The sequence below is a fragment of the Denticeps clupeoides genome, chromosome 10 (assembly GCF_900700375.1).
Source record: "Denticeps clupeoides chromosome 10, fDenClu1.1, whole genome shotgun sequence".
NCBI classification, from domain to species: domain Eukaryota; kingdom Metazoa; phylum Chordata; class Actinopteri; order Clupeiformes; family Denticipitidae; genus Denticeps; species Denticeps clupeoides.
Genome location: NC_041716.1, coordinates 10,043,053 through 10,070,839, shown reverse-complemented (window position 1 = coordinate 10,070,839; position 27,787 = coordinate 10,043,053). Strand labels below are relative to the sequence as shown.

Sequence of the window (27,787 nt, the reverse complement as noted above, 5' to 3'; positions counted from 1 at the left end):
CTCCTTGTGAACATCAATGCAGCTTCAGCTTTTTTATTTTAATGACATCTGTCATTGAACTGCTTACAATGATTGTTCGGCCTGAAAAGGGTAGTGCCTCCCGTGCCGACCCTGTGATGAAGAAAATGTCCAGGAAACACCCCCACCGTGGCCACCACAGGAAAAGGAAATACGGTATGCCTGTAAGAAGCAGTGACTGGACATCACGGGAATTCCTGCTCTTGTGTGCATAATCTCTATTTTCTATTCTGAGTCTTCCTAATCCTTTGTAAGGACATAAAAAACATTGTAATCTGACTGCACGTCCGTGTTTATAGCAACAGAATAGTGCTCGTTCTAAAAAAAATCCATGTTAATTTAACAAAAAAAATGTAAACAACCGGCATCCAAGGTACCGGTTTACATAACGTCTTAGTACGTTTAGAATATATGTCATTTAATGTGTGTATAGATCGTGGTTGACCTGAAGTGCTCTCGTTGTTTTGACGTGTCAGCTTTGTGGGCCTGTTTTGCAGATGTACTTATGGCTAATAATTACAGTTATCTCCTGTTCATGCAGCTGGACTCCTTCCTCATTTCTTTAGTACTTTGCATATGAAAGGCTTGCACACCCTCTGGCCTGTACCGAAGGCATCGCTGTTTTGCATTCGCATTTGAACCACGCTGGCGAATAGTAGCTGCGTCTCGGGCCTCGGCGTCGGCCTCGGGGTCCATTCCGTCTTGCTTAAGCCCCTCGTACTCCTTTTCCGTGTGACCCCGTAGCTCCCTACTTGGTCTACAGCCTGCCACCGCACAGCATTATCCTCTTTCTGGTGTGTGCCTTGGGGAAGAGATGTTTAATCCCGACATTCGCTGGGGGATTAGAGTCGTTGGTGACACAACACAAGTTCTGCCACACATTAAGTGAATTTTGTGATAGAGATAGGTGAGGTAACGTTCCTGCATGCTGAACAGACAATAAAATTAAGGCCACTTATTGCATATGTAACTATTACATATGAATTGTCATTATAGTGTGAATTGACACACCCATTGCACTTTAAAAGCTTTTATTTTCCATAGGTTTAACATTTGCATCGGAAGGCTATACTTCCGAAAAATTGAAATGCCACAGACGCGCGGAAGTATTAGACTAAGCCGCCCCTAATGCGGCCGTCTGTGATGCGACGCGACGCGACGCGACGCGCGCGAACCTCCCTCCTGCGTAACGGGCGCGTAACGCGCGCGCGGCTGCCAGTGGCCAGACGACCGGGATGGAGGAGGCAGCGGAGCGGACCTGAGCAGCACCTAAAAACGATATCTAGATTAAAAAAAAAAGAAAGAAAGCAGGAGACGGAGCTTTACTACGCGGAGGCTCGCGGAAACGGGTCGAAAAGTAAGAGTTGGGGAAGTGTTTTCAATTTCATTTTTCCTTTCCTTTCTTTATTTCTTGCCTTGCCAACATTGCAAATGTAAGTATTCGTTCGTTTATTCCTCACATTTCTACTATTCTACTATTTCTGCCCTTAATGACCCAATCCTACTTTTTAACGTTTTATGCCACGGAATTAAAAACTGCTGAAAAATGAATGACACAAAACACTTGTTTTCTGGAAAATGTTGTGTTTTAAATCGCTTATGAGTTGTGAAGGGGTTATTTCAGTCTGAGAAATGTTGAAGGCTGGGCATTGTGTGCGTTTATCTGTGTTTTACAACGAGAGGAACCCTCTCCATCTTAGGGGAGAACTTTTATCGGCACCTCCCTGCCCTCCGGCTGCAGCTTTGCTTGTAATTACGGAGATTAATCTGCATCCTATGCACGCAAAGGTTGTGAGCTGGCGAGAAAGTGTGTATGTGATAGCATCTAATAAATGTGTGTGTGTGTGTGTGTGTGTGTGTGTGTGTGTGTGTGTGTGTGTGTGTGTGTGTGTGTGTGCGTGTGTCAGGCTCTCAGCTCTCTGGACTCCCTTCTGAGCATCGGAGATGGTGGGACACCAGGGGTATGGAATACCCAGGATAGGGAATACCCAGGATATTTGCATCTCTCGGGAATGATGTCATGGGAATGATGTTTTTTCCCCAGTCAGATTGATTTCTCAGCAGTTAACTGTGAATTCAAGGGAGATGGAATGACTTGATTATCAACAACTTGTAGATGCACATGTGGGTGGTAGTAGCCTAGTGGGTAAGATACTCGCCTATGAACCAGAAGACCCAGGTTCAAACCCCACTTACAACCATTGTCCTTGAGCAAGACACTCTAAGTTGCTCCAGGGGGACTGTCCCTGTAACTACTGATTGTAAGTCGCTCTGGATAAGGGCGTCTGGTAAATGCTGTAAATGTAAAATAATGTAACATACCATGGTGATGATGAAAATCTTTGGGTTTTTTTTTTTTTGGAAGTTGTCTTTCGACCGTGAAATGAATCATAAAAAAATGTCATTTTCTCGAGCATCTAACAGTCAAAGAATGTGATGATAATCCATAATCTTGTGAAAGAGGAACGGGTTCATGGCGAAATGGGGAACAAAGGTTCTCATTGTCAAGCAGGGCTATTTTCAACTTACCATCCAGACAAGCGTTTTGACCAAGGCCAGGTCATTTACATTGACCCTAAGGCTCGACTTGAACTCGACTCTTCTCTACTTGTCTTGCATAATCTAGAAATATTATGCATTTCTGTACATTATGGGTTAAAGCGCATGAGTAAAACCCTCTGCGCTTGTTTGTAAAAATGCCATTAAAATGGGCTTTAAGAAAACAGCAATTTGAGGTTCTAGATGGAAATTCGGTCAAACGAACTATTTCTTTATTAAAATTCCTTCTTGAAAGAATTAACTTTAAAAAAAAAGTTACTAAAGCTTACTAGTGACAATATTATCAACATTTTGTGAACAATATTGACAGAAAATAATACAATGTAAGATAGTTGAAGGGACAGTAATTATTTTTGGTGACAAACAATAATGTGACGCCGTTTGTTAATTCTGAAACTTGGACTGAAAACTGATGTCTGCTTCATATTTAGCCAGCAAGAGCTGAATTGAATCTATCTTCAACCCTCTCTGTGGTTGTCTTTACACAACCTGTTTCCAGTATGTCACTTCCTTAAAAACTCACCACCTCTCAACCACAACTGCGTTACAGCGGCGTACGCACGATTGTGCAGTAAGACTTAATGACAAAATTAGACTGACTTTCACCAGCCAATGAACACCTATTGCCTTGCATGAACGTGACACATAAAAGTGGCCCATACTCAGTGGTGTAGGTAGCCATTCTGTATTTACTTGCCCATTGGAAGTGTTTTTACTGTGCAAGTGTTCCTACTGTGATTGCGAACCTCTGTGCCATCACAAGGGCCCAAAGGGACGCTGAACAAACGTCTCTCTTAGTAGAACAGACTAACCATATATCGTTATATATCAATCAGCCAGTCTGGGCCACCTTTCCTGTCTTTCTATAAGGCTTTTAATACACAGAGAGATACGGAGCTCACAGTATTAATCTAAAGGATCTGTGTTTTTGCCACTCTGCAGGTTTCACCATGGGGTGTGTCGGCTCAAAGAAAGATCAAGATGTGTCTGGCAAAGCCGTGGGCAATGACGAGTCCAACACCCATTTTCAGACTGCCCACTACGTCAAAGATCCCACATTAGGCACCAAAGCAGTGAGTAGTGACAGGGGGAATTTGTTTGAGAATTTTCACAAAAATACTAATGCATGACCACAGGCCAATATCAGAATCAGAAAACTTTATTAATCCTGAAGGAACCCGCAATATGCTTGGCAAATGAAATGCTTTAGCAAACATTTCATAAAGCACACCTTGTATGTGTTCTGCATAGTTAAAAAACAGAACCTCACATGAACACCTACGTAGCACACTATCATGCATCCACTAACTAGGATATGTGGGCCTGAAGGACTCATATTTTATGGAACATCATCAGAACAAAACAGTTTCTGAGTGTGCACGTATATGAGTTGGGACATTTTCCTAAAAAAAAAACTGTCTGTGAGAGCTATGACGTGTGTCCATTTACCAAACCTTCTCAGCACATTTTGTTCAGTACACTTCTGCCTTCACCCTTCAATCCAGAAAGACCCTTATATAGAACAAACAGACAAAATACACATGAATACCAGACTGTTCCTACCGGTTTTCAGTATGGGATGTCATACTCAGATGTTTCTGGTATCTGAGCGTCTTCAGAGGTCGACAGAAAACGTGAAATGGAAAATGTTGACCAAGTGGCTTGTCACCACAGAGACTCAGAATAGATGACGAAAGAAAAGGTTTTAGAGTGCTTCCTCACAGCATTATCATTTTCATTTTTTTATTTGGTATTCCTTTGTACCTATCGTACACTAAGAGACCTCAGTTAGGTTGGCATGCGGTACAATATGGAAGCCCACCTCCGAGCAGACAACTTTGCATGAGTTTGCATGATCCCTTCACAGCTCTCATTTCCTCTGTCTCTTCACAGAACAGAAGTGGCTCAAATGCCCCCACCAGCTCAGAAGGTCAGTATTGTTTAACACTGCGTTATAGAAGCAGAAAAGAAAACCATGTAATATATGCAGAAATGTCTTTATTGTGTTGAGGGGATATTTTTGCAGTGTGTCATATGTCACTAGCAAACAATCCCCTTGCACTATGTGTTATTTAAATTCTGCCATAGATCTTTGTGTCCTCAGCCCCTTATTTGAGATATGAGATATCCTGAGAAAAGCTAAATCACAGTCATGCAAATCCTGCCACTGTCGTTGTCCTGAACAGCATGCTAACTCAATTCCAAAAACAACGGGTACAGACTGGTTTTCATTATGGTGTTTGCAAATGAAAATGAAGTGGGACTATTTCATGAAAAGGATTAGTTCATGTAGAAATTGATGGCAGCAACAATAGTTAGAGTGGTAAAAAACAGATTGTTGACCTTGCAGCAGCCCATCAGCCGTTGCACCTCCTCTCTATACACTGACTCATCGTTCTTGCTGATGAGACCCACCATGGTTGTGTCATATGTGAATTTGATGATGTGGCTGGAGCTGTGCATCGCTGCACAGTTGTGGGATGATCAGCATTGGACTGAGCACATAGCCCTGAGGAACTCCAGTGATCAGTGTGGCGGTGCTGGAGATACTGATCCCCATATGGACAGACTGAGGTCCAAGATTCAGTTGCAGAGGGAGATGTTCAGGCCCAGCAGGCTCAGTTTCACAATCAAGAATGATGATGTTGAATGCTCAACTTAAGTCTATGAACAGCATTCATGCATCCCTATTGTCTATGTGGGTGAGGGTCATGCAGGGTGGTGGCGATGGCAAATTGCAGTGGATCCAGGATGGAGGGCAGCAGGGTCTCCATATGTTTCATGACCAGCCTCTTGAAACACTTCAGCACATTTGCCAGTTAATGCATTCAAAAGAGTCTTGAAGAGCAAAAATGGCCAGGTTCTCACCTGCTTCAGAACTAGATGGTGAGCGAAGGTGCCACTAAGGTGATAGTTAAAAGCAGAGGACACATTTCGTTGTGTGCACCAAGTGCTGGGCTTCAGTGTATCACAATGACAATCACTGTCACTTAGATCTTGCACCATTCCATATTGATGAAGAGCATCAAATGACTAGCGCTTTCAAAAAGTAGCAGAAAAAGACCAGCCCAGCACTGTATGTCAGCTCAAGTACACAGCGTTGGGGTATTTTGTGGATGCCGGTCGTTCAAACTGTGGCTCCCTTGCTTACGCACATTTTAAAGATACTAATGGATTAACTGAAACTGTGACTTCCCGTGGGCCCCACGGCCTTTAGAGCCATCTGATCCTGTAATTCTGATCTGATCTGATTCTGACTCTGTAAAAACCTCACCCCACCTCCATCATTTCTTTATAACATGTAGGTTCTACTACTGTCCAATATTGTAAGAAAACTAATAAGAATCAGAAAAATGTATTAATTGTGTTGGAAACTGCTTATGTAATTACACACAAGTACACAGAGACACAAGACACAAACACAATATAAAATAAAATACTTTAAAACAAAAAATATAATAAAATATATATATACATAAAATAGACTCAAAATAGAATCAACTATTAATTACAATTTACCATTCATACAAACTAGTGATTTTTGAAATGTGGTAAATAATGTGAAGAGTTGACAAATTCAAACATCTTACACAAATTTTGGATACTTGCTTTTCCAGGATTGGATAATATTGCCATTGCACTGTACGACTATGAGGGTATGCATGAAGGGGACTTGGGCTTTAAGAAAGGAGACAAGCTGAAGATCTTAGAAGAGTAAGCATGGCTTCATGTCATAAACAGCCACTGTAATTAACACCCATGTGCATTGTGATATTTTAATAAAGGTCTCCCTTTCTGTTCTCACTTTTTTAACCCCACTTTCATTTGGTTGTTAGTGGAACTCTAATCATAAACTGTATGATTACTGTATTGTATACAAGTATTACACTTTAATTCTTTTAATTACCCTCTCAGAGTTAAGAGTTTGGACCAAAATTTTAATCAATTTTTACTAACTAGTGTTGAGCTAGGGTTTGATATAATCTTATTTGAGATTAGTTTTGCTTTTCATTTTGCTATATGATATGCTATATGATGTAACTACTGTCTTTCTTTCTCTCTTCTCTTCCTCCATGCAGATCAGGGGAATGGTGGAAGGCGAAGTCCTTGGCCAGTGGGAAAGAGGGCTACATCCCCAGTAACTATGTGGCCAAAGACACTCTGGAGACAGAGGAGTGAGCGTGCAATCTTTTACACTTTTACATGCTGGTAGTGAGGCTAGGGGTCAACATGAATACTTCCACATAGACAACCCAGTAAGAATGCAGCTACAATAATAGGAACTGAACTAAATTGGGAAATAAGTGGGAGAGAAGAGAAGAAACCGGATGCCATTTAGCCAAGTCTAGACCGTCAAATAATGTTCAACTAAGCACAACTTTATGACACATTCACACCTCCATCCCCAAAACGCCAGTCATCTGGAGTTTTAACAGGATCTTTATCTTTCACAGTCTTGAAATTGCTGGGTGTTTTCTCTGGTCTGCCCTGTCATGTAAATGAGTGCTTTTGGTTTGAAACCACTTTAAACCCTTGAGCAACATTTTGCTGAATGAAGAACTGGGAATTCAAAGATTCTGCTGAATTTTAGTAATGCCATTACAGTTCATTTCAACTTGATATCATAATAAATGACTAGTAATCCTCAAATCCAGAGTTTAAATGTCTTTAAATGTCTAAAATACCTCAGACCCAATAACTCAAATGAAACTAGCTTTCAATCTGTCAGTAATCCATCAGTCACTGCACACATCCACTCGCACGGAAATGACCAGTACCCAATCCGTACCACTTGCCTGATCAGTTCTGTGCTTGCATACTCCAAAAGCCACCACCAGGGTTCCTACAGTCATTAAAAAACCTGGAAAATCATGGAATTTGAAAAGAGAATGAAATTGTGTAAGAACCCTGCACCATGTTACAGCCTAAAGCTAAACTGTTGCGCAGAACCGATCAACAAGTATTATTGATTTGGCACTGACAGGTGGTCCTAGCCTGTTTGGTACCCCCAATCACATGTTATCACATGTTTCTCCAGCCACACACCCCTCTCCTCGCTCCACAGCAAGCAGCAGGCACACTTCACAAATGGAGGGTACACTTTCTCCTTGCTAAAGGGCAATCGAAAACCGAATAAAACCAGGGCTATAGAAAAAAAAATCTTGGGCAACAGTCCCTGTCCCATATCAAAAACCACCACTGGAAATGACTCACAAATGGTAAAAAACAAAAACATTGCAGTTGCCCCCTAGTGGCTTGCAGCAGTAGAGGTCAGTTAACATTTACAAATGATACAAAAATAACAGAAATTTGGAAGGAAAATTAATATGTTACTTAATAATAAAACACAATCAACATTGTATTTAAGAAGAGCATCTGGCACTCTCAAGGTCTGTCGAGAAAACCTCTGGCCCTTGGTCAAATTTAGTTGATGACCCTGATGCAGGGTCTTAAATTTAATAAAAGTAGCCTTAAAAAATTGGCTTCCTTAAACCTGCAAAAACCCTGAACAAGTCACCAAACCCTGATTTAATACTTCTGATGGCATTAGCCTACCACAAATGCAGATTTAGATGGTGTTGACTAAGAACCCGATGTTTCACCACTTTCAGATGGTTTTTCAAAGGTGTGAGCAGGAAGGATGCTGAGAGGCAACTGCTGGCCTCAGGGAACAAATTGGGATCCTACATGATACGAGATAGTGAGACCACACAGGGTAAGGAAACTAGTTTGTGTACAAACTAGAAACTAGTGAAAGTGAAGTGATTGTTATTATGATACACTCCAGCACAGCACATGGTGCACACAACGAAATGTGTCCTCTGCTTTTGACCCATCACCCTTGGTGAACAGTGGGCAGCCATGACAGGCATAATGTTTGCCATTATGGCATAAACCATTACATATATGATAAGTTTGAAATGAATCATATCTTACAATATTAGCCTCTAATACTTTTTCTAATATCCCATTGCTATGTCTCCTCTGTACTTTGTCAATTTGCACTATATTTGTGTGGTACATGAATTCACTAAATATGCACTCATACCTGGGTTTGGGTGCTGCTTTGGTTAGTGAATATGTTTATTTTTTCCAACACTAGGTAGTTATTCTCTTTCTGTGAGAGACAGTGATGCACAAGCAGGGGACACAGTCAAGCATTACAAGATCCGGACCCTGGATAATGGAGGATTCTACATTTCCCCTCGTGTCACCTTCTCCACCCTGCAAGAGCTAGTCAGCCATTACAAGAGTAAGAGTTTTGCACTGAAATTACACACTGTATGTACGTCCACTGTGTGTACTGGTTATCCCTCCAACATATACAACATGATGAATTTTGAAGACAAAAGCTTGCTGTAATAAAATATTTTTTTACGATTAAGGCCACATGTTATTCAAAGAACTTCATAAAATATACACAGTAACTGTCTGCCTGTGTATGTGAGCCTGTGTGGTTTTTTTTTTTTTTTTTTTTTACAAATGCAGGGCCACTGAGCCACCTCAGCTCATGCAATCAGTTTCATTTGGAACTCTATTTATAATGTGTTGGTTTATTCTTGTCATTGCTGTGCAGAACAAAGTGATGGGCTCTGTCAGACACTCACCATACCCTGCATAAGCTCCAAGCCCCAGAAGCCCTGGGAGAAAGATGCATGGGAGATCCCCAGAGAGTCACTCAAAATGGATAGGAGGCTTGGGGCTGGGCAGTTTGGAGAGGTTTGGATGGGTAAGTGAGCTAGCCCTAACCCTAATTTAATTTTGGCCAGTCAATAAGAGAAGCTAATTAGGTTAAGTTTGTTAAAAAAATACTTGTCTACTAAAATATTCCTTGTTTAAGATTGCATGATTAAAGCTACAGTGATGGTGACTTTCAGAAAGGAAAGAATGTTTATCACCTGAAAATGTTTTTGGTCAAACTGCCTTTTAAGAATGACTGTCAAAAATAAAACCTTGGGTGTGGCATGAGGTCTTGTGTTCTTAACCCCTAGCAACATACAACAAGCACACCAAGGTGGCAGTTAAGACCATGAAGCCCGGCAGCATGTCAGTGGAGGCCTTCCTGATGGAGGCCAACCTCATGAAGTCCCTTCAACACGATAAGCTGGTGCGTCTCAATGCTGTGGTGACCAAGGAGGAGCCCATATACATCATCACAGAGTTTATGGAAAAAGGTGAGGACCAGGAGATCATGTGTATTTACACATTTATACAAAAATAGTGGGCTATCTCGTAATTTCTGTGTTTGTGTGCATTTACAGGAAGTTTATTGGATTTCCTCAAGAGTGACGAAGGCAACCGTGTCCAGTTACCAAAACTCATTGATTTCTCAGCACAGGTGACTAAGCTGTTTCTCCCCAGTTGTATCAAAAATGTGTTCACTTCACCAACACCTTATTTCACTTGGAGCAAACAGTGCGTCTCAGCTCAGTTCCAACAACCGTGTTATACCAGGACCTTGAAAAGTATTTAAAACATTTGAGAACATTTTTAGATCATTATTCTCTGAAGGTCTCCCTTTTGTTTGGTACCCTGTCTGTACAACAGTGCCTTAGTGCTTAACTGTTCTCTCTTGTTTTGGACACTGGGTCCCTAACAGACATCCCATTTTGAATGCTTCCCTTTTGAAAATGGCATTTCAATATTCAAACGAGATTTCATTTATCATTAACTGCAACATGTTTGAGAGTCTTTGAGAGCGGGTTTAGTTGTTTGTGTGGGTGGTAGTAGCCTAGTGGGTAAGACACTTGCCTACGAACCAGAAAACCCAGGTTCAAATCCCACTTACTACCATTGTGTCCCTGAGCAAGACGTATGTGTGAATGTCCTTTCGGTTTTTTGGAGGGAGAAATGGAAAACGCAGGTTATTTAAAAAATGTTGGGCATTTTTAAACCATGCATGTATTTAAATTCTACTGTAACAAGCTTCTTTTGCATGTAGCTACAGCATGTGCATTTACCGTCAGACCGGATCTGAAAAAGAAGAACCTGAAGTTGCTAGAAATGGGTGTATGTTTCTAATTTAGGCACGACACATTATTTTACTGTCATCACAGGAAGTGGACGCACATCCTCAGTTTGACAACGAGGAAGTGTTTGAGTAGGGGCGGGTAAATAAGACACACACATGCACACAGTCTGCCCCCAGCTGTTTAAGGGTTTTAATGCAGGAGATGTCAAGGGCATGGTTTTGGGTCCGTTGACAAACACCACTGTACAGGTACCTATGTGTAACAGATGTTTAAGGAAATAAAAAATAAATTCCTTGTTTTACATAAAAAAATTGAATACAAAATATTCCCAAATGAAATTAAAAGAAAGAAATGGTCACAATTGTCTATTTGAGCCTACATTTGCTGATGCACTAATCTGAAAAAGACCGGACTTATTGCTACTCTGATCTGTTCAGCAGTGCTAAAAAATGGCTTTCTAATAATCAATTAACCTTTAAAGGGAGAGACTTGCATTAGTGAACAAAGCATTCTCAAGACAAATTGTTGCTGATAATGGGCCATTTATGCAGATATTTAATTCATTTTCTATTTTAACTACCGTTGTCATTTATACTACATGTCTGGACAGGATTTTTTGCTTTAATAGACAAAACATTTTTTATAAAAAATAAGGATGTTTTTACATGACCCCAAAATTACTTTTTTTTATTAGTAATAAGCTTAAAAAGAAATTCTCTGATCTCAGATTGCAGAGGGCATGGCTTACATCGAGAAGATGAACTACATTCACAGAGACCTGCGTGCAGCCAACATCCTGGTTTCCAAAGCCCTTGTGTGCAAAATTGCTGACTTTGGTTTGGCCCGCATCATAGAGGACAATGAATATACTGCTAGAGAAGGTACAGTGATCCTCAACCTCATATCTCATATAGGCGGATATCTCTAGTCCACATGTGCTATACATATAAGATGCTGACAGTGCACATCATTTCCTTGAAATACAGAGGGACCAGACAGCATTCTTTTTTTGCTTTGTAGAGGTAAAGTTTATTGTGTATTTAATTCAGGTGCCAAATTTCCCATCAAGTGGACTGCTCCTGAGGCCATTAACTATGGCTCGTTTACCATCAAATCAGATGTATGGTCCTTTGGCATCCTGCTAACAGAGATCATCAGTTACGGACGTACACCTTATCCAGGTCTGTAGATGGCTGTTTTGTATCTGTTTTAATATGTTGGGCTCCTCATCCAACTCTTCCCTTTCTTATCTGGACGCAGGCATGACTAACCCTGAAGTGATCCGCTCACTTGAGAGAGGCTATCGCATGCAACGCATGGATGCCTGTCCGCAGGAGCTATACGACATCATGCTGGAGTGCTGGAAGAACAAGCCGGAAGACAGGCCAACTTTTGAGTATCTGCAGAGCGTTCTGGAGGACTTCTACACTGCCACTGAGAGCCAGTACCAGCAGCAGCCATAAGAGCTTGGCGTTTACCTGCATAAACCATAAAAAACATAATGAAGTACCAGACACATATTTGACCGTGACAATGAAAAGACAATTGCATATATCTCACACGAAGCCTTGTCAGTCTGATTTAGGCACCGCCGTCTGAAATGTTCTTTTTTTAGTGCCATGTTCAGAGCCATTTCATGAAAGCTGCCTCCATAGCTTTAAATGTCGCTTTACTCTGTAGCCACAGTACTGGGTAGTCACTTCAACTAAGTCATGGCTCATAAGTGTGTCTTTTAGAATTCTTTTTTTTTTTCCACATGAACAAGAAAGATGTTATGCTTGCAGTTACAACAGTGCCAGGAAGAGGTACAATTACATTAAATTGTATGTTTTTTACCACGTTATACACCCAAATGTTAATTCGCAAATGCACAATTAAACAAGCAACAAAGAGAGTACGATGAGTTAAATCAATTTCAATAAAACTTGCCCTTGTTAATTAATTATATTACTAGTTAAACAGAGAGAAAAAGATTATGACCTATGTTAGGTTCTCTTTTGAAAATTGTTTTTCTCATTTGATCTTTCAGCCATTATACTGTATAAGCATAAAAAATTATGAACTTTCTGCTGTGCAATTTCAGTTAAATTGTCAATAGTTTCTATATAATGTGAGTTTTAGCATTTTTTTGTTTGTTTCTTTTGCTGCACCGAATTTTGCTTTGTGGGTTGTTGGATCAATGCAGTTGTGTGTTTATGTTTTTAGAAACTGTGAAAATTTGTCAAATCAACTGTACTCAGTCTAAGCCTTGCTAGAAACTTTAGAAATATATGCCAATAATTATTTATCTCGTTTCATTTTTACTTCTGTACATTTGTGTGTATGTAGATTAAACTCTGCACTTGAATTTGGCATGATAACCTAAATAAAAATATTTAAATAAATTTTTTTGTACACTTATATCAGTGGTGGCCTAGCGGTCAAGGAAGCGGCCCCATTATCTGAAGGTTACCGGTTCGAATCCCGAACCTCCAGGGTGCCACTGAGCACACACTGCTCAAAAAGGGTGATGGTTAACAGCAGAGGACAAATTTTGTTGTGTTACCATGTGCGGTGCTTGCTGTGCTTCACAATGACAATCGCTTCACTTTTACATCTGTAATTCTCAAACATTTCTCTTCTCCAAACATGCTGAGTTTCCCTGGCCAATTGATCTTTCCAGGCTTTTGTCAGGTTCTCCACACACTATATACATTCCATATGTACAGATGTTTCTCTTTTTCTTGTGTTTCCTGTCTGATTCATTACACCTTGCTTTTAATGGATATGTACTGTTACAAAGATTTCTTTTTTTTACAATCCAGTACATTCTCTCAATTGTGTATTAGTTAATTCACAAGTCCATTCTATCGTCTTCCGCACGTTCAACACCGTTACACACCCAACGTTGCACGTCTACCTGCAGGTTCCGGATCACGTGGTGTTCAGGCTCATTTCCGCCCTGTGACGTCTCCTGTGACACGTGGATTCAAGATGGCGGCGGCGGTGGTGAGTACAGGCGGAAAATCCACTTTCTCCCGCTGTTTAATGTGGAAATCGTGTTCGTTTTGCAGTGACATGATGTGAATCCGAATCTTTCCCTCCGAATTTCTAGTCGCTTTGCGATGTGTTGCCTTTAAGTTTTAAGCCTACCTCTGTGTTCTTCGTGAGTGTCCAGGCCAGTTGGTTAGCCAGTTAGCTTACCCTCTCGTGCTAATGGCTAATTATTAACATTTTCGGCATTTACCAGACGCCCTTGTCCCGAGCGACTTACAACCAGTAGTTACAGGGACAGTCCCCCTGGAGACACTTAGGGTTGAAGTGTCTTGCTCAGGGACACAATGGTGGTAAGTGGGGTTTGAACCTGGGTTTTCTGATTCATTGGCGAGTGTGGTACCGACTAGGCTACTACCATCCTGTGTACTTTGTAATTTTCTTTTTCCTGTAACACTTTGGTGTTATGTCTCTCTACACTCGGGTCGTTGTATTGTATATGTATGAGAGAAAGAGAGAGAGCGTTGCAGTTTGAGTTCTGGTCTATTTTTTTCGCCTTGGGTGATGATGATGTTGTAGGCTAAAGAAGACTGAACTCGGCCTTCTGGAATAAGTCGATGTATCTTTTAAGTCACTCTTAATTTTTCCTCGTGTTTTAGGCCTCTGGTTAGCTGGCCGTGCCCGTGAGTTTCCGACTCAGATTGTGACACTGTGCAATCATAGTCCCCCCCCCTATTAAAAAATGCAATGTTTGTAATGTAAACACGTGATTTAGTGCGTGTTTAAATTTACATTTACAACATTTATCAGATGCTCTTATCAAGAGCGTCTTACAATCAGTAGTTACAGGGACAGTCCCCCCCTGGAGCAACTTAGGGTTAAGTGTCTTGCTCAGGGACACAATGGTAGTAAGTGGGATTTGAACCCTAGGTGCGTACGATGGAGCACAGATTCTGCTTTGGCATTTGGTGGGTGAAATCACTGCGTGACCCCCCGTTCTGCAGCGTCAGCCTGATATGGTGCTTTTAAAACCCATCACTTTACCATTCGACCAAGCTGAGTCCTCGCTGGATCTGTTAGTAGATTTCTGAATGGAAGTCTAAATAATGATGTTCAGTATTTTGCAATTATTTCCACTCTTGTGTTTTTGCCGCTAGAGATGTGTCCTAATCAGTCGGTGTTCTTGCTTTTCAGGAGACGTGGGCTCTGGCACTGCTGGCGCTGCTGCCAGTGGCACAGGCCTTTTACGTGCCTGGAGTTGCACCCATGAACTTCCACCAGGACAGCCTTGTTGAGATCAAGGTGAGCTTAACTGCTTGTGATTGCACTTGTGACTTTAAATACAACTTGTGTGTGTTGAAAAAAAAAAAATCCATCCCATCTATGTTACCTCTACCATTCTCAGAATTAAAACCATTTTATGAAGAAATGACATTTGGCTTTCCAAAATTGAAGTGGTACACCGGTTTATTGTTTTACCCCGTGCGCTGTCACGTGTGTTGTGTAATGCGTCTTTTATCTTTTTTTTCAACTGTATCTTCTGCTTTAACTGTCTTTATTGATTATGTAGTGCAATTTTCTGGTCTTCTGATCAAATCCTGCCAGTGGAAAGAATCGTGTAAGAACGATGTAATGCCCTTGTCTGTTTTTTTCCTGCAGGCGGTGAAACTCACCAGCTCCCGCACCCAGCTGCCATATGAGTACTACTCTCTCCCCTTCTGCCAGCCTGAAAAGGTGGTCTACAAAGCAGAGAACCTTGGTATGTGCCACATCCAGATCTGTGGCTGATTTTATGTCATGGGGTTTTACAAAATCCGTTTCAATCAGACTTTTCCATTTGTATTGCATCTTTGGTGCACATTTTTAAAGTTCAGTTCCTGTTAGTCACAGTCTAAATGTGAGCGAGTAGTAATAAAACAGTTTTTTTTTCTTCAGGTGAGGTTCTTCGTGGTGACCGTATTGTGAACACACCTTACAATGTCCTGATGAACCAGGAGCGCAAATGTAATGTGGTGTGTGGGTCGCCTGCGCAGCCAGTCAAGCTGACCCTGGATCAGAGTCAGTTGGTGGTTGAAAGGATTCAGGAAGAGTATTACGTCCATCTGTGAGTTTGTATGCTGCTTAATTTCTCTAGTAGGGATGTTAGAAAATATCGATACAGCAATATTGTGATATTCATACAGTCACATCCAATATTGATTTTTGAGTTGTTTTGGCTGAATTATTAATGTAATGTGATCCACACAAGATCACAGCATCTTGTATATCAGCTCTGGTTTTACATTCAGTAAACTGTAGAATATCACAGTGTGTACAGTATCACAATATATTATGATATAATTGTATAATGAAACATATTGTATTGTGAGTTCCTCACCCCTCTAGATATTTTATGTAGTTGTCAGAGCTTTTGTCATGGCAATTAAAAACTACCTACCTGCCCCATTTCTGCTGGCTGCGTGGCAGAAACAGCTCAGCTTTTCTCAGAAGAAGCATCATTAATGTAGCCATTCAGAACCGTTACAATTATCTTTTGCAATGAAGTTAAAATTGAACTTCATTTTCAGCTAAATACATGTTAGACATTACAAACAAAATGTCTAACAAAACAAAACGTTTCTCAGGAACCTGACCGACTCATTCCTAAACCAGACTGAGTGTATAATGTGGTGTATGCATTCAAAAGCCATTCCTGTTGTCAGTATTACTTCAAACTTCGTAATGATTTTCCACATGTGTATTGACAAAGGGACTACACCCAGATAAAGCTCACAAGCTTCTCCTATAGAATTTTGCATTTTGCTCTATTTGTCAACCTGGCCATTAGACCGAAGGTCGTTGGAGTTGTAAAAGTTTAAAATGAGCAGTGCCACTAATGAATATGTTCCTGGAAATCAGTGAAATATAGCAAATAAACCGGATTACCTAAAGTTACTTTATTTTTTTTTATTTTTAACATTACATTTATCAGGATTGCAGACAATCTGCCGGTGGCCACGCGGCTGGAGTATCCAAACTCTGAGCCAGGAACGGACGAGGAGCAGAAGAAGTCTGTTCAGTTTGAGCATGGATACAGGCTCGGCTTTGTGGAAAATGGCAAGGTACGGCATGGTCCCAGGGATATTACAAGAGTCTCCATAGCAACATTATGTAAAAATGCTTGCCTTGAAACTGCAGTCACACATTCACAGCACATGTTATAAAAATTCCGATATGCTATTATATTTTAGCCCTTCAGTAATACTCTGTGTTCCATCTGCTGCTTCCCCAGTACTATTTGCACAACCACCTGTCTTTCATCCTGTACTACCACAAAGAAAAGGTGGAAGATGAGGAGGAGCACAACTTCAGGGTTGTCCGCTTTGAGGTGGTGCCACAGAGTATTAGGATGGATGGTGAGAGTTCTGGCCCAGCCTCTGACCAGTTTTTACTGCATATGTGGTTCTGGTTGTTTCCTCTGTACTGGACCGATTTTGTTTCTCTCCTTTATGGTGGTCTCTTCCACCTGTAGATCTGAAAGCAGATGATAAAGGTTCCTGTACCCTTCCTGAGACCAGTGGCTTTGTAGCTCAGGACATTGACCCCAGCAAACACAACAGCCTTCTCTTCACATATTCTGTCCACTGGGAGGTAATGAACAATAAAAGAAATCTACCTTTTGCAGTAGCTTATAGTTACACATCTATTTAATAATCAAATTCTGAATAGGTTTTATCTTCATTTTCCTAATTTCCCTTCAGGAGAGTGAAATCAAATGGGCATCACGATGGGATACCTACCTCACCATGAGTGATGTACAGATCCACTGGTTCTCCATTGTCAACTCTGTGGTTGTGGTCTTCTTCTTATCTGGTAGGTCACATTTAAGTGATAAGTAAGATAAGTAAGCTGAAATACACACAGCAGTGCTACCTTTGTGTTTGTTATATTATTTGCAATAATGAAAACCTTACTTGTGAACTTCAAATGTATGTTTTGCCATTGCATTCCATTTATTGCTAAATGCTCAATGCGTAGGTTCTTCTCAGAAATGTCTGAGCTGAGCTTACTGCAGTGTATTCGGTATTTTATACATATTTATATCAAAGTAAGATTATTTATAGAGCACCTTTAAACAACCGGTTGACCAAGGTGCTGTACATTGTGTAATTGACAGCCAAGAACGAATACAAGCAAGCATAAAACGTTTAGAACATAAAAACAGGTCATAGAACAATAAAAGTACCAAAACTACCAATAAACATCGCTCCTTATCTAGTTCTATCTAAAAGCTGCAGAGAAAAGGTGACTTTTTCACCTTGTTCTTAAAAACCTCTAGAGTGGAAGCAGAACAGAACATGTCAGGGAAGCTGCCACCACGAGTCTTAAGCGTAGTCCTAGAGCAGCAGATCAAATGACCCGAAGTTGTCTTGCTGGACTGTAGATGTGGAGAAAGTCACATAGGCACTGAGGAGTGGACTTATTAAAAGCTCTAAAAACAATCTTAAACTCTATCCTAAACTTCACTGGTAACCAAAGAAGTGAAGGCCAGAATGGGGGAAAATGTTGTCCCGCTTTCGCTTCTCCAGTAATTGCAGCCAGTGGGTTAAGGACTGACCAATACAAAAGTATAATGAATTGCAGTAATCCAGCCGTGAGGTGATGCATGTATTGATTACCCGCTCCAGATCTCTAGGTGGTAAATAACCTTCGACCTTGGATATAGTTCTTAATTCATAAAAAAAAAAGGGAGACTTTTACCCATCTTATACCATCATATGCTCTATAGCTGAAGGTGACCTTTTAATCAGGAAAACCCCATACATTTTACTATGCAGTCAATAAATACAAATATCGTAAAATGTTTTAAACACTCGATAAATATCCAGAGAAGGTTGTCCGGTATAATGACCATTTTTAACAGTATTCAGTGTTCACATGAATACCTGTCCGTGTGGACAAGGCCGAACTTCTACCTGTACGCCGTACCCAGATCAGGCAGCCACAGTCACAACCAGCATGACATTTTAACCAGAATTATTTGGCCACAACCAGAAAATCACCAAGCAATGTCATTATGACATAATCAGTTATGTTCTGCACTGCATCAATATTAAAACCATATATGCCAAACAATCGGGCTAAGCAAATGACTGCATTGGGTGTATTTACATAGTTATTGATTAATTTTATTTTAAGAAATAAGATATTGTGCTTTTTAAATGACTGTAAATATGTTTTTATATTTTTGATATCGGGTAACATGCCACTCATTGGTTTTAAAATGACCGTTTCCTTTAGTTTATGGTCCTTGTTGTTTTCCAGGCATCCTGAGCATGATCATCATTAGGACTCTGAGGAAGGACATTGCTCACTACAACAAAGAGGATGACATTGTAAGGCTAGCTGATCATGGTCCATACCAAATACATGAAGTTCTAATGAAGTGCGCCTCTGTGTGTCTCCTGCTGGCTATAGGGATTTTACATGTGTTATGGGCTGTAAACGGGGCGAGTTTGATATGATCTTACCATGTGAATGTAGACATTCTGCAGTTCATCACAACACTGCTTACCTTCTGCAATTTGTTTATTTAAGGCATTGCTGTACTTACTGTTTTTTGTAATTGCGTAACACTTCTTTTGACAGCTGACACATAGTTCTCTTTGTCTCATAGGAAGACACTATGGAAGAGTCTGGGTGGAAAAATGTCCACGGTGATGTATTCCGTCCTCCACGGTATCCCATGATTCTCAGTTCTCTCCTGGGATCAGGCATCCAGCTTTTCTGCATGATACTCATTGTTATCTGTGAGTGCTTTTAAGAGATGGTTGAGTTTTATTGTTTGTCTACAAACTTCAAATTTCATTTGACCTTCTCTTGACTATCGAGTGTAGTGATTTTATGATTACATGTTGAGGTGGTTTTAAAACACATCAGATGTACATGCCGATGAGTATGACCATGACTCTTGCCTCTCTGCAGTTGTGGCCATGTTGGGGATGCTATCTCCCTCCAGTCGTGGGGCTCTGATGACCACCGCATGCTTCCTCTTCATGTTCATGGGGTATGAAAGCCCACATACAGTCAACATTCCTGAGTTAAGTCTGTGTGTGTTAGCCTATGCAAGTACATAAACACAGGGAATGAAAATGAATAAGCATTTTGGTTTCGTTTACAGTTTGTTTGGAGGCTACTTTGCTGGGAGGCTCTATCGCACCCTTAAAGGCCACAGGTGGAAAAAGGGTGCTTTCTGTGTGAGTCCCCACCCCCGTGTGTGTGTGTGTGTGTGTGTGTGTGTGTGTGTGTGTGTGTGTGTGTATATATAAAAATAACCTTTCACATTTTTTCCTTCCCATTTACAGACTGCAACTCTGTACCCTGCTGTGGTGTTTGGCATCTGTTTTGTTCTCAACTGTTTTATCTGGGGGGAGCACTCTTCTGGAGCAGTAAGATTATTATTGTAAATTATAGGTTTAGTGATCACAGATTTTTAATTCAAAAAGAATATATAATGTGTGTGTATTTAAATATAATATATCTGAAGATGGAGTAATAGTTAAGGAAGCTTTTGTTTGACTCTTGTTTGCACCCACCAGGTACCTTTCACCACCATGTTGGCTCTGCTATGTATGTGGTTTGGAATCTCAATGCCACTGGTTTACCTGGGCTATTACTTCGGCTTCCGCAAGCAACCCTATGACAATCCTGTGCGCACCAATCAGATTCCGCGACAAGTGCCAGAGCAGCGCTGGTACATGAACAAGTTTGTTGGGTGAGTTTTGAACAAGATTCCAAAAGTTCTGTAATCCTGCAGTAGCAGAGAAACGGCCTGCATGCCACAAATAACTTTTTCTCACATGCCTTGACGTTTTGTTAAGAATATTCTGCATTGACTGGCTCTGAACATGCCTGCCCAATGCGTCATCAGACTTCTGCTGTTGCCTTTCAGAATTTTGATGGCTGGCATCTTGCCATTTGGGGCTATGTTCATAGAGCTCTTTTTCATCTTCAGTGTAAGTCCTATATACAAAAGCTGCCCCCCCCCCCCCCCCCCCACCCCCCCCCTCACTGTATAGTTGCAATTACTCTGTTTCTTTTTCTTTTGAAGAACTGGATTTCACTTGTATTTTCTCTCTCCTTAGGCCATTTGGGAGAACCAGTTCTACTACCTGTTTGGCTTCCTGTTCTTGGTCTTCATCATTCTGGTAGTATCCTGTTCTCAGATCAGTATTGTCATGGTCTACTTCCAGCTTTGCGCAGAGGTAAGAATATGTTTGTCGGATTGGGTGTTTGTGCCTATTATTGTACTGAACAAGGAAGGTTAAGCTTTGACATAAAATAAATACATATATGTTTATGAGTCTGTGGCTTAACCTTGAAGCAACCTTAAGGTGAATGGACATTCAAATAATTTCTTTATACATCTGCCATTCCATCATATGTTTGGCTTATCTCTGCAGGACTACAGGTGGTGGTGGAGAACATTCCTGGTGTCTGGAGGTTCCGCCTTCTATGTCCTGGTGTATGCTATCTTCTACTTTGTTAACAAGGTAATGCCTCCATTTGTGCCTCCATTTTTTTTGTTTTAAGACCACATTGTGTGTCCTGCCATATCACAGGTCTTACAGCTCATAAATGAATGGATTAAAATTCTCCGTCCCTGTGATTTATTTCTGCACTAACGTCCTTCACAGCACTGCATTCTGAATGTCCTTGTTTTCTATGGGAAGAGCATCTTACACTGCACCCAGCTGAGCGGTCAGCGCCACACAAATACCACCACCAGATTGTATTTTATGACATTTTGGTCAAAACCTGGCCTGCCATGACCTGGATGTCCCCACCCCAAACCCCATTTACCATTTATAATCCCTTTTTCTCTGCACTGAATATTAGTCTAAATGTTTGTGAAGGTGTGTAAATGTTTTTTTAATATATGTAGAACCATGGATACACTAGAATACAAATTCTAGTGCAATATTTTAGAATGCAAATATTGTCAATCCTGAACAGATTTTACAATCTGTGTTTTGCAATTATTCTGTTTCACTGTTCCCTTCCACAGCTGGACATTGTGGAGTTCATCCCTTCCCTGCTGTATTTCGGCTACACAGCCCTCATGGTGTTGTCATTCTGGCTGCTGACAGGGACAATCGGCTTCTACGCTGCATACATGTTCATACGAAAGATCTACGCTGCTGTCAAAATTGACTGAGCTACTTCATTGTTTTTCCATTCTTTTTTTTTTTCTTTTCTGTTTGTAAAGAGCACTGGCTACGAGTGTTTCCAATGTCAGAGGATTTTGTGGCACATCGCCCCCTTTTTGGCTGGACCTTTGTGGAATTGCTCGTAAAAAGCAAATGTGGATGGACTGTCTGCTCTGTTCCTGCAGAGCACAGGGGAAGGATTTTTCTCTCTTTATTTTTAATACATATGTAACCTGTATACACAGCGTGGGCCAAAGTGTGTGAAACGGTGTGGTCTGTTTAATTTTATGTTGTCTGGGAATGGGGTTGGGGCCTAGTGCTTGACGTGTATGGGGAGTCTTGGGCATACTGTATCATTTAACAAATGCTTTTAAAAAAAAACAAAACGCATTCTTAATGTGAACATTGAGCTTATTTCCTCACCCCTTCTTTTCATCTTCTCATCTCTTTTTCTTCCCCCATTGGTGGTCAGCCTGTGGTCAAATTGAGATTATACTGTTGCTAATGTAGATTACTGGCACCAGAGGAATGCACAACCTGGACATGCAGGAACACACAGAGCATCCTTGTTATTGTCAGATGTTTTTTGTTCATTTTCCTCTCCCATCTTCAAAAAACATATTTGTGGTTTTACAGAAATAATTACCATAATTCCTGTATCACTACCTATTTTTAGCGTGTAAATATAACCTCTGTTGGTTCAAATGTGACATGGTGCAATGACTGTAATCTGATAATTAGATCTAAAAGTAAATAGTAATAATTTTGGAATTTACATATGCATTGATTCCTTTTAATCATTACATTACTCTTTTTGAGTTTTTGTTACAGTTCCAGAAAGATCTTTATGATGGCCATTTAGTGTTACAAACTAGGTTAGTTTGTGAGTTTCACTGTGAGGCTGCCTTTTTTTTTTTTTTTTTTTTTTTGCATGTTTGCACCCATATCCTTTCAGCCCTTATATAAATTAAGGATGGTTCATTTATCAGGAAAAACCTGCTGCTGAAGCCATGCATATATGAACTATTCGTGGATTTTCTGTTTTGATCTTGGGTAATTTGTTGGTCTGGTCTCATGCTAAATTATGACAAAACTGCGTTCCCCTGCCTCATTTCTGGTATTGTAATAATCTATATTCCTTTTTAAAAAAAATAATTGCATACTAAAAATTAATTTGGGGTGAATGAATGCATATATACTCATAGCTGGGAAACACAGCAGGTTTTTAACCTTCTAGAAGCCATTTGATGGACATGAATGAATGATATCTGTGATTATGTCCAGAAGGCCCTGTGTGCTTTGTTGAAGTCGATAAGTTTTCAGCTGGCCACATCTCTTAATGGATCACTCGTCTCACCTAGCCAGAATGTAATTACGGTTAATAAGTTTCTTCCATGTTTCCACCATTGTCTGTCTAGTGTGAAAAGCATGAACACCAAAGCCTAGAGTGCAGTGACCTTTCCTGAGATTCATGTGGCCCAGAACTGGATGTGTTAGACGCCTTTCTCAGAGACCCGCAGTTCAAGTCCAGCTCATCCCTCTGTTCTTCGAATTTGTCTTGTAGCTCTGGGCTGCCCTCTAGCTGCTTTGCCAACTCACAAATTTTCACAAACTGCGATTCCATGAGATTTGTGTTTGGCCCGGAACAACAAACTACGTCAAATATTTTCTACGGCTGTACAGACTATTGCCTGCCGTACTTGTGTGTGTGGGTGGGTGGATGTATGTTTTTATTTGGTGTGTGAGGTTACATTGTATGTAAATATAAGTGCATTGTATTTTTTCGTGGTTTCGCTCTTGTGAGGTTCTGTACCTACAGATCATGTCAATGTTTTTAACTGAAAGCATGATTTTTTTTTTTTTTTTAAATATTTTTTTTTCTTTTGTTAATTTTAGAGAATGTCAAGTTATATAATGTATGGAATAATAAAAGTGACAATTAAAATATTTATCTAAATAGCAAGGAAGCTTACTTTGCAGAGGCTCATCATCCACTAGAAGGCCAGCATTCTGTCAGAAGATACATCTTTCTTAGTCTTGATAATAAAAACGGTGACTGACATGACCCCACCGCTCCTTTTCTAATTTCCATACAAATCAGCCAACCCGTTCCATCAGGATAGGATTTTAGGATGAAGTCTTGCTGTTTGTAATGAGCCGTTGTCATATCTGACTCACCTGTCTCCCCATCGCCAAACCAATAAACTACATGCCCTAGCGGTTAAGGAACCGGCCCCGTAATCAGAAGGTTGCCGGTTCGAATCCCGATCAGCCACTGAGCCCATCATGGCTGCCTACTGCTCACTTGGGGTGATGGGTTAAATGCAGAGGACAAATTTCACTCTGTGCACCATGTGCTGTGCTGTTTCAACCAACAAAAAAGTGCATTGTTTTTTTTAAATAATTCACCCATGTTACCCTACCCTGACTAATTATTTTGTGTTTTTGCAAATGGCCCCACCCCCTCTTCCTGTGTCTGTACGAGGCATTAACTACTTTGCTTTCCCTCCTTACATCTGTTTCCCGGTTCAGAAACAAATTTCAAAAATCAGTGTTAAACAAAAAAAGTAACAGTAAAGAGAAAGTTAAAAAAAAACAAAAAAACAACAACATTACTTTGTGTGACCATTCAACCTTCACCCTTTCCCAGGAAAAGGAGGGAGAAAAAAGCACCCAAAGTATGAAACCGTGGGTTTGTCTTTTAATAATTTTTTTAAACATAACACATTACAAGTCAAATGATACACTGTACTGTACAATAAGTAAATAGGCTTGTTGTTATGATATCTCTTTGGATCAGCCAATATACAAGTCTGTCATTTTACACTGGAAGTGATAGAGTTGTGAGTGTGATATAAAAAAAAATGATCAGAATGTTCCATCACTGTAGTACATTTTCATACAAATTTCCCTGTAGGCAATAAAAACCTTGCTATATAAAATAGTGTAAAGATGAATTTCCTTCACCTTTCTCCAGAGGTGGTGGTAATAGTCAAGTACTAAAAAAATACTATATTGCTAAACAAAATAGATAAACAGCTTGGAATGCGAGACTTAAGCTAAAAATATATAGAACTACACAAGGATCTTGTCTTTTTAGCAGACAGCACCAATCTCCATTCTATAATGCAGAAAAGGAACATTTATACTTAAAAAATATTTGATTAAATTTTTTTTTATCTGCCATTTTATTTTCATTCCCCCAAAATAAATTCCCTTAATTTCATAGCTTTGCACCTACTAGTCTTAAGAAAATTGTAAGGCTAAGTGCATCCGTAGCAGGAACAGCAGAAATAACAAGACTACACGGTCTTTTGAGACAAATTTCTTTGAGCCAAAAGTCTGACAACCTTTGTTTAAAATACTAGCTAATTTTTTAAAAACTTATTTTTCAACAAAAGTCTGTACACTAAGAAAATAACATTTATCACAAGAATGAGTAATGGACAGAATACCATAGTTGCTGTTCAGTCTAACTGTTCACAACTGCTGACGTGAGGATTATGTCCATTTGTGTAATAAATTTTGTATTCTTCATTTGCAGTGTGGTGATGGAGCAAAATCTATGCCAATGTGTCATAATCTGAAGGGCCGTTAGACTCTTGCTCTTAATACAGTTAATACAGGCAGGAAAAAAAAAACAATGGGAGCATCACAAAAGATATTAGTGGGGCAAGGGGGGCAATAAGAAACTACAAACAATACTGTTACTCTTTAGGAAGAGGAAGAAACATGTAAAAGATAAAAGCCTACATATCTAATGGCACATATATGTACAAGATCAAATACAAAATTAAAACATTAAAAAAAGTCCTTTTAAAGGTTCAAAAGTGCTAGATTTCAGATCAGTTCACAGAAACCAGGGGAGGACAAACTTAAAATATGCCAATATGCTTTTAATTTGTTTAATCAATAATTGTATTTTCATATTGTTAACAAATAAATTACATAACATTTGTAAGTCAGAAAAAATATATAAAAAGAGCTCAATTTGACTGATGGTATCAATTAGAAATTATTCAGCTTGAAAAATTCATTTCTTATTCTATTACTCATCCAATTTGAATTTAGATATATATAAATTAGAAAACAGAGATGTTTAGCAAATAATGCATTTATATGAACATATAGAATTAGAAAATGTATCCTGACTCACACAAGACAATAACAGCACAATATTATTGCCTTTGCATTTCTTTCACTTTTTAAGAGCTTTTCTTACACTATCACAAACAGAATACTTAATAAGATTCATCTCAGCTATTGTGCAAACAGTAGTTTCTTCTCCCCAGGTTTTTGGTATGATAAAAAAATATAAAAATAAAATGAGGTGATGTGTTGTGTTGTTTTTGAGGTCCTGTTTCAACAAACAGAAAATAATAATAATAATAATATTATAACAAACGACTAGGCAATATCCCAATCAAGTGTCAATCGTGCTTTGAATGTCAAAGACCAGGTTGATAATAGCGTATTTGTTCTGGGTACTGTGTCCTCTTTCAGAAGCTCTGTTCCAAAGAAGCAGCTGTATAAGGTTACATAGAGGGGACCACAAAAAAAAAAAAAAAAATCAGTTCTTTTTAAATCCTCCATTCCAGACTGAAATGTTTATGGCTGCGGGCAGCCATGGCAGAAAAGCAGCATTTCGTTTTTTGTGTTGTGACACCAATTTCCATCTTGTGAACATTTTGTCTTTTCTTCACATTCACAAACAGTGAAAAACGGACAAGACATGACGTTAGGGAGGGGGGAATACACACTTAGTCTGAAGGGTTACACTGAGTGGAGCAGGCACTAGCCCAGAACACTGAAACTTTCATAGCCAAGGAAATATTATGTTCTGCACACGGTAGGGAGTCATTTTTTAGAATGGCAACAGTAAGACGACCTGAACACAATACTGGCGCGTGATCATGATGACTGTTTGAGGAAAACAAATCTGGTCACATCCAATCAGTTGATGACAAAAAAAAAAAAAAAAAAAAAAACGGGATTTCAGTGCTTTCTGTAACAATTGCACAATGTGCAAATTTTAGCTGCGAGATTACAAGATTTCTTTTTCTTCCGAACAGCGAGGTTTCATGGTATTACACATGAATTTATCTTGATCATCCGACTGTTTCTTTCACACTTGTGGTTATTTCTGATAACCCTTAAAGTTGCAAAGTCAATTTCATTATTTGTGGGTCAAAATATACAGATTTACCTAAAACATACCATTGTGGGACTTTCTATACGATGTTCTTCCTAGTTGATTTCTGTTAATTTTTATACTGCAAAAAAAACAAACATGTAGAAACAAACAAAAAAAAAGCTATAATGATAAAGGCTAATACTTCATTGGTTTATCAATATGATGCAAGATACACGCATATGTAAACCTGCCAGACATTTATACAAAAATATTATCAATTTGATTTAAAACTATCTATGTTTTACTAAAATAAAAGCAATTATGTATTTTCATGTGGCATTCGTACACTGCAAAACAAAAAATTCACATATGTCAGGGTTATTACCATTTATTTATTGATAGAACGCTAACTAAATATATCTTCTATCTGCAGTTTGGGGAAGCGAGAGGTGGAACACTGGAAACTGGGTTATTATGTATAATAATGTCAAATGAAACTGGTTCAAATTAGTGCTGGAAGAAGGACAGGACAGGAATCCCAGATATTGTTACAAGAAGTACTTCACTTGGAATTTATGACCACTGGCTGGTTTGTGGTGCGTGGCACTGTTATTAATTATGTTATTAACACCAACAAAAGAAAAGAATATCTGTCTCAGGATATAAAGGGCTCACCGGGACACTGCAGACCCGAAAATATCAAGTGCCTAACTCTGTAAACAAAGTGCTTCTAATGAAGAAGTATATATCTTTTTTTTTTCTTTTTTTTTTTTAACATCGGTTAACTTTCTCTCTTTTTTTTTTTTTTTTACACCCTTGAGATCACTGGTCATATGTGGTGGATGAGGGATCCAAATGCTAAATGTTATTCAAGCAGGCTATTCTGTGTTCAAATCCCCATCAGGTATTATACCCTTGGGAGCATAATTGCTTTGACTGAA

The 27,787-nt window shown here is 39.6% G+C and overlaps 2 protein-coding genes across 3 annotated transcripts; both read left to right on the top strand.

The window, feature by feature from the left end:
• The first annotated feature begins 1,130 nt into the window (after positions 1 to 1,130).
• hck (HCK proto-oncogene, Src family tyrosine kinase) lies at positions 1,131 to 12,934 on the top strand. Its single transcript, XM_028993260.1, has 13 exons — positions 1,131 to 1,375; positions 3,520 to 3,650; positions 4,471 to 4,507; positions 6,195 to 6,291; positions 6,657 to 6,752; positions 8,190 to 8,293; positions 8,681 to 8,830; positions 9,155 to 9,307; positions 9,570 to 9,752; positions 9,840 to 9,916; positions 11,278 to 11,431; positions 11,600 to 11,731; positions 11,811 to 12,934. The coding sequence occupies exons 1-13, from the start codon at positions 1,147 to 1,149 to the stop codon at positions 12,011 to 12,013; spliced, it is 1,746 nt and encodes a 581-aa protein (XP_028849093.1). The 5' UTR covers positions 1,131 to 1,146; the 3' UTR covers positions 12,014 to 12,934.
• A 567-nt stretch (positions 12,935 to 13,501) lies between these two features.
• tm9sf4 (transmembrane 9 superfamily protein member 4) lies at positions 13,502 to 23,555 on the top strand. 2 transcript variants are annotated; one of them, XM_028993254.1, is made up of 18 exons: positions 13,502 to 13,538; positions 14,718 to 14,825; positions 15,183 to 15,282; positions 15,459 to 15,627; positions 16,495 to 16,624; positions 16,795 to 16,918; positions 17,035 to 17,153; positions 17,264 to 17,375; positions 18,828 to 18,898; positions 19,180 to 19,312; positions 19,488 to 19,569; positions 19,684 to 19,759; positions 19,868 to 19,951; positions 20,102 to 20,277; positions 20,455 to 20,518; positions 20,648 to 20,767; positions 20,966 to 21,055; positions 21,571 to 23,555. In XM_028993254.1, exons 1-18 carry the CDS (start codon positions 13,524 to 13,526, stop codon positions 21,718 to 21,720), a joined length of 1,923 nt encoding a protein of 640 aa, XP_028849087.1. In that variant the 5' UTR covers positions 13,502 to 13,523; the 3' UTR covers positions 21,721 to 23,555. The 2 variants fall into 2 exon arrangements, with proteins under 2 accessions (XP_028849087.1, XP_028849086.1); XM_028993253.1 differs by having other exon boundaries at positions 19,488 to 19,602.
• The last annotated feature ends 4,232 nt before the right edge of the window (positions 23,556 to 27,787 follow it).

What these genes read in the sequence shown, in the direction of transcription:
- tm9sf4 (XM_028993253.1), top strand. An exon ending in GCTTTGTGGAAAATGGCAAG is followed by an intron (nt 16,625 to 16,794) that starts GTACGGCATGGT and finishes CTGCTTCCCCAG; the next exon opens with TACTATTTGCACAACCACCT. An exon ending in TCTTCTACTTTGTTAACAAG is followed by an intron (nt 21,056 to 21,570) that starts GTAATGCCTCCA and finishes TCCCTTCCACAG; the next exon opens with CTGGACATTGTGGAGTTCAT.
- hck (XM_028993260.1), top strand. Translation starts at nt 1,147, where the DNA reads ATGCGGCCGTCTGTGATGCGACGCGACGCGACGCGACGCGCGCGAACC. An exon ending in TGCCCCCACCAGCTCAGAAG is followed by an intron (nt 4,508 to 6,194) that starts GTCAGTATTGTT and finishes TTGCTTTTCCAG; the next exon opens with GATTGGATAATATTGCCATT. An exon ending in TGAATATACTGCTAGAGAAG is followed by an intron (nt 11,432 to 11,599) that starts GTACAGTGATCC and finishes TATTTAATTCAG; the next exon opens with GTGCCAAATTTCCCATCAAG.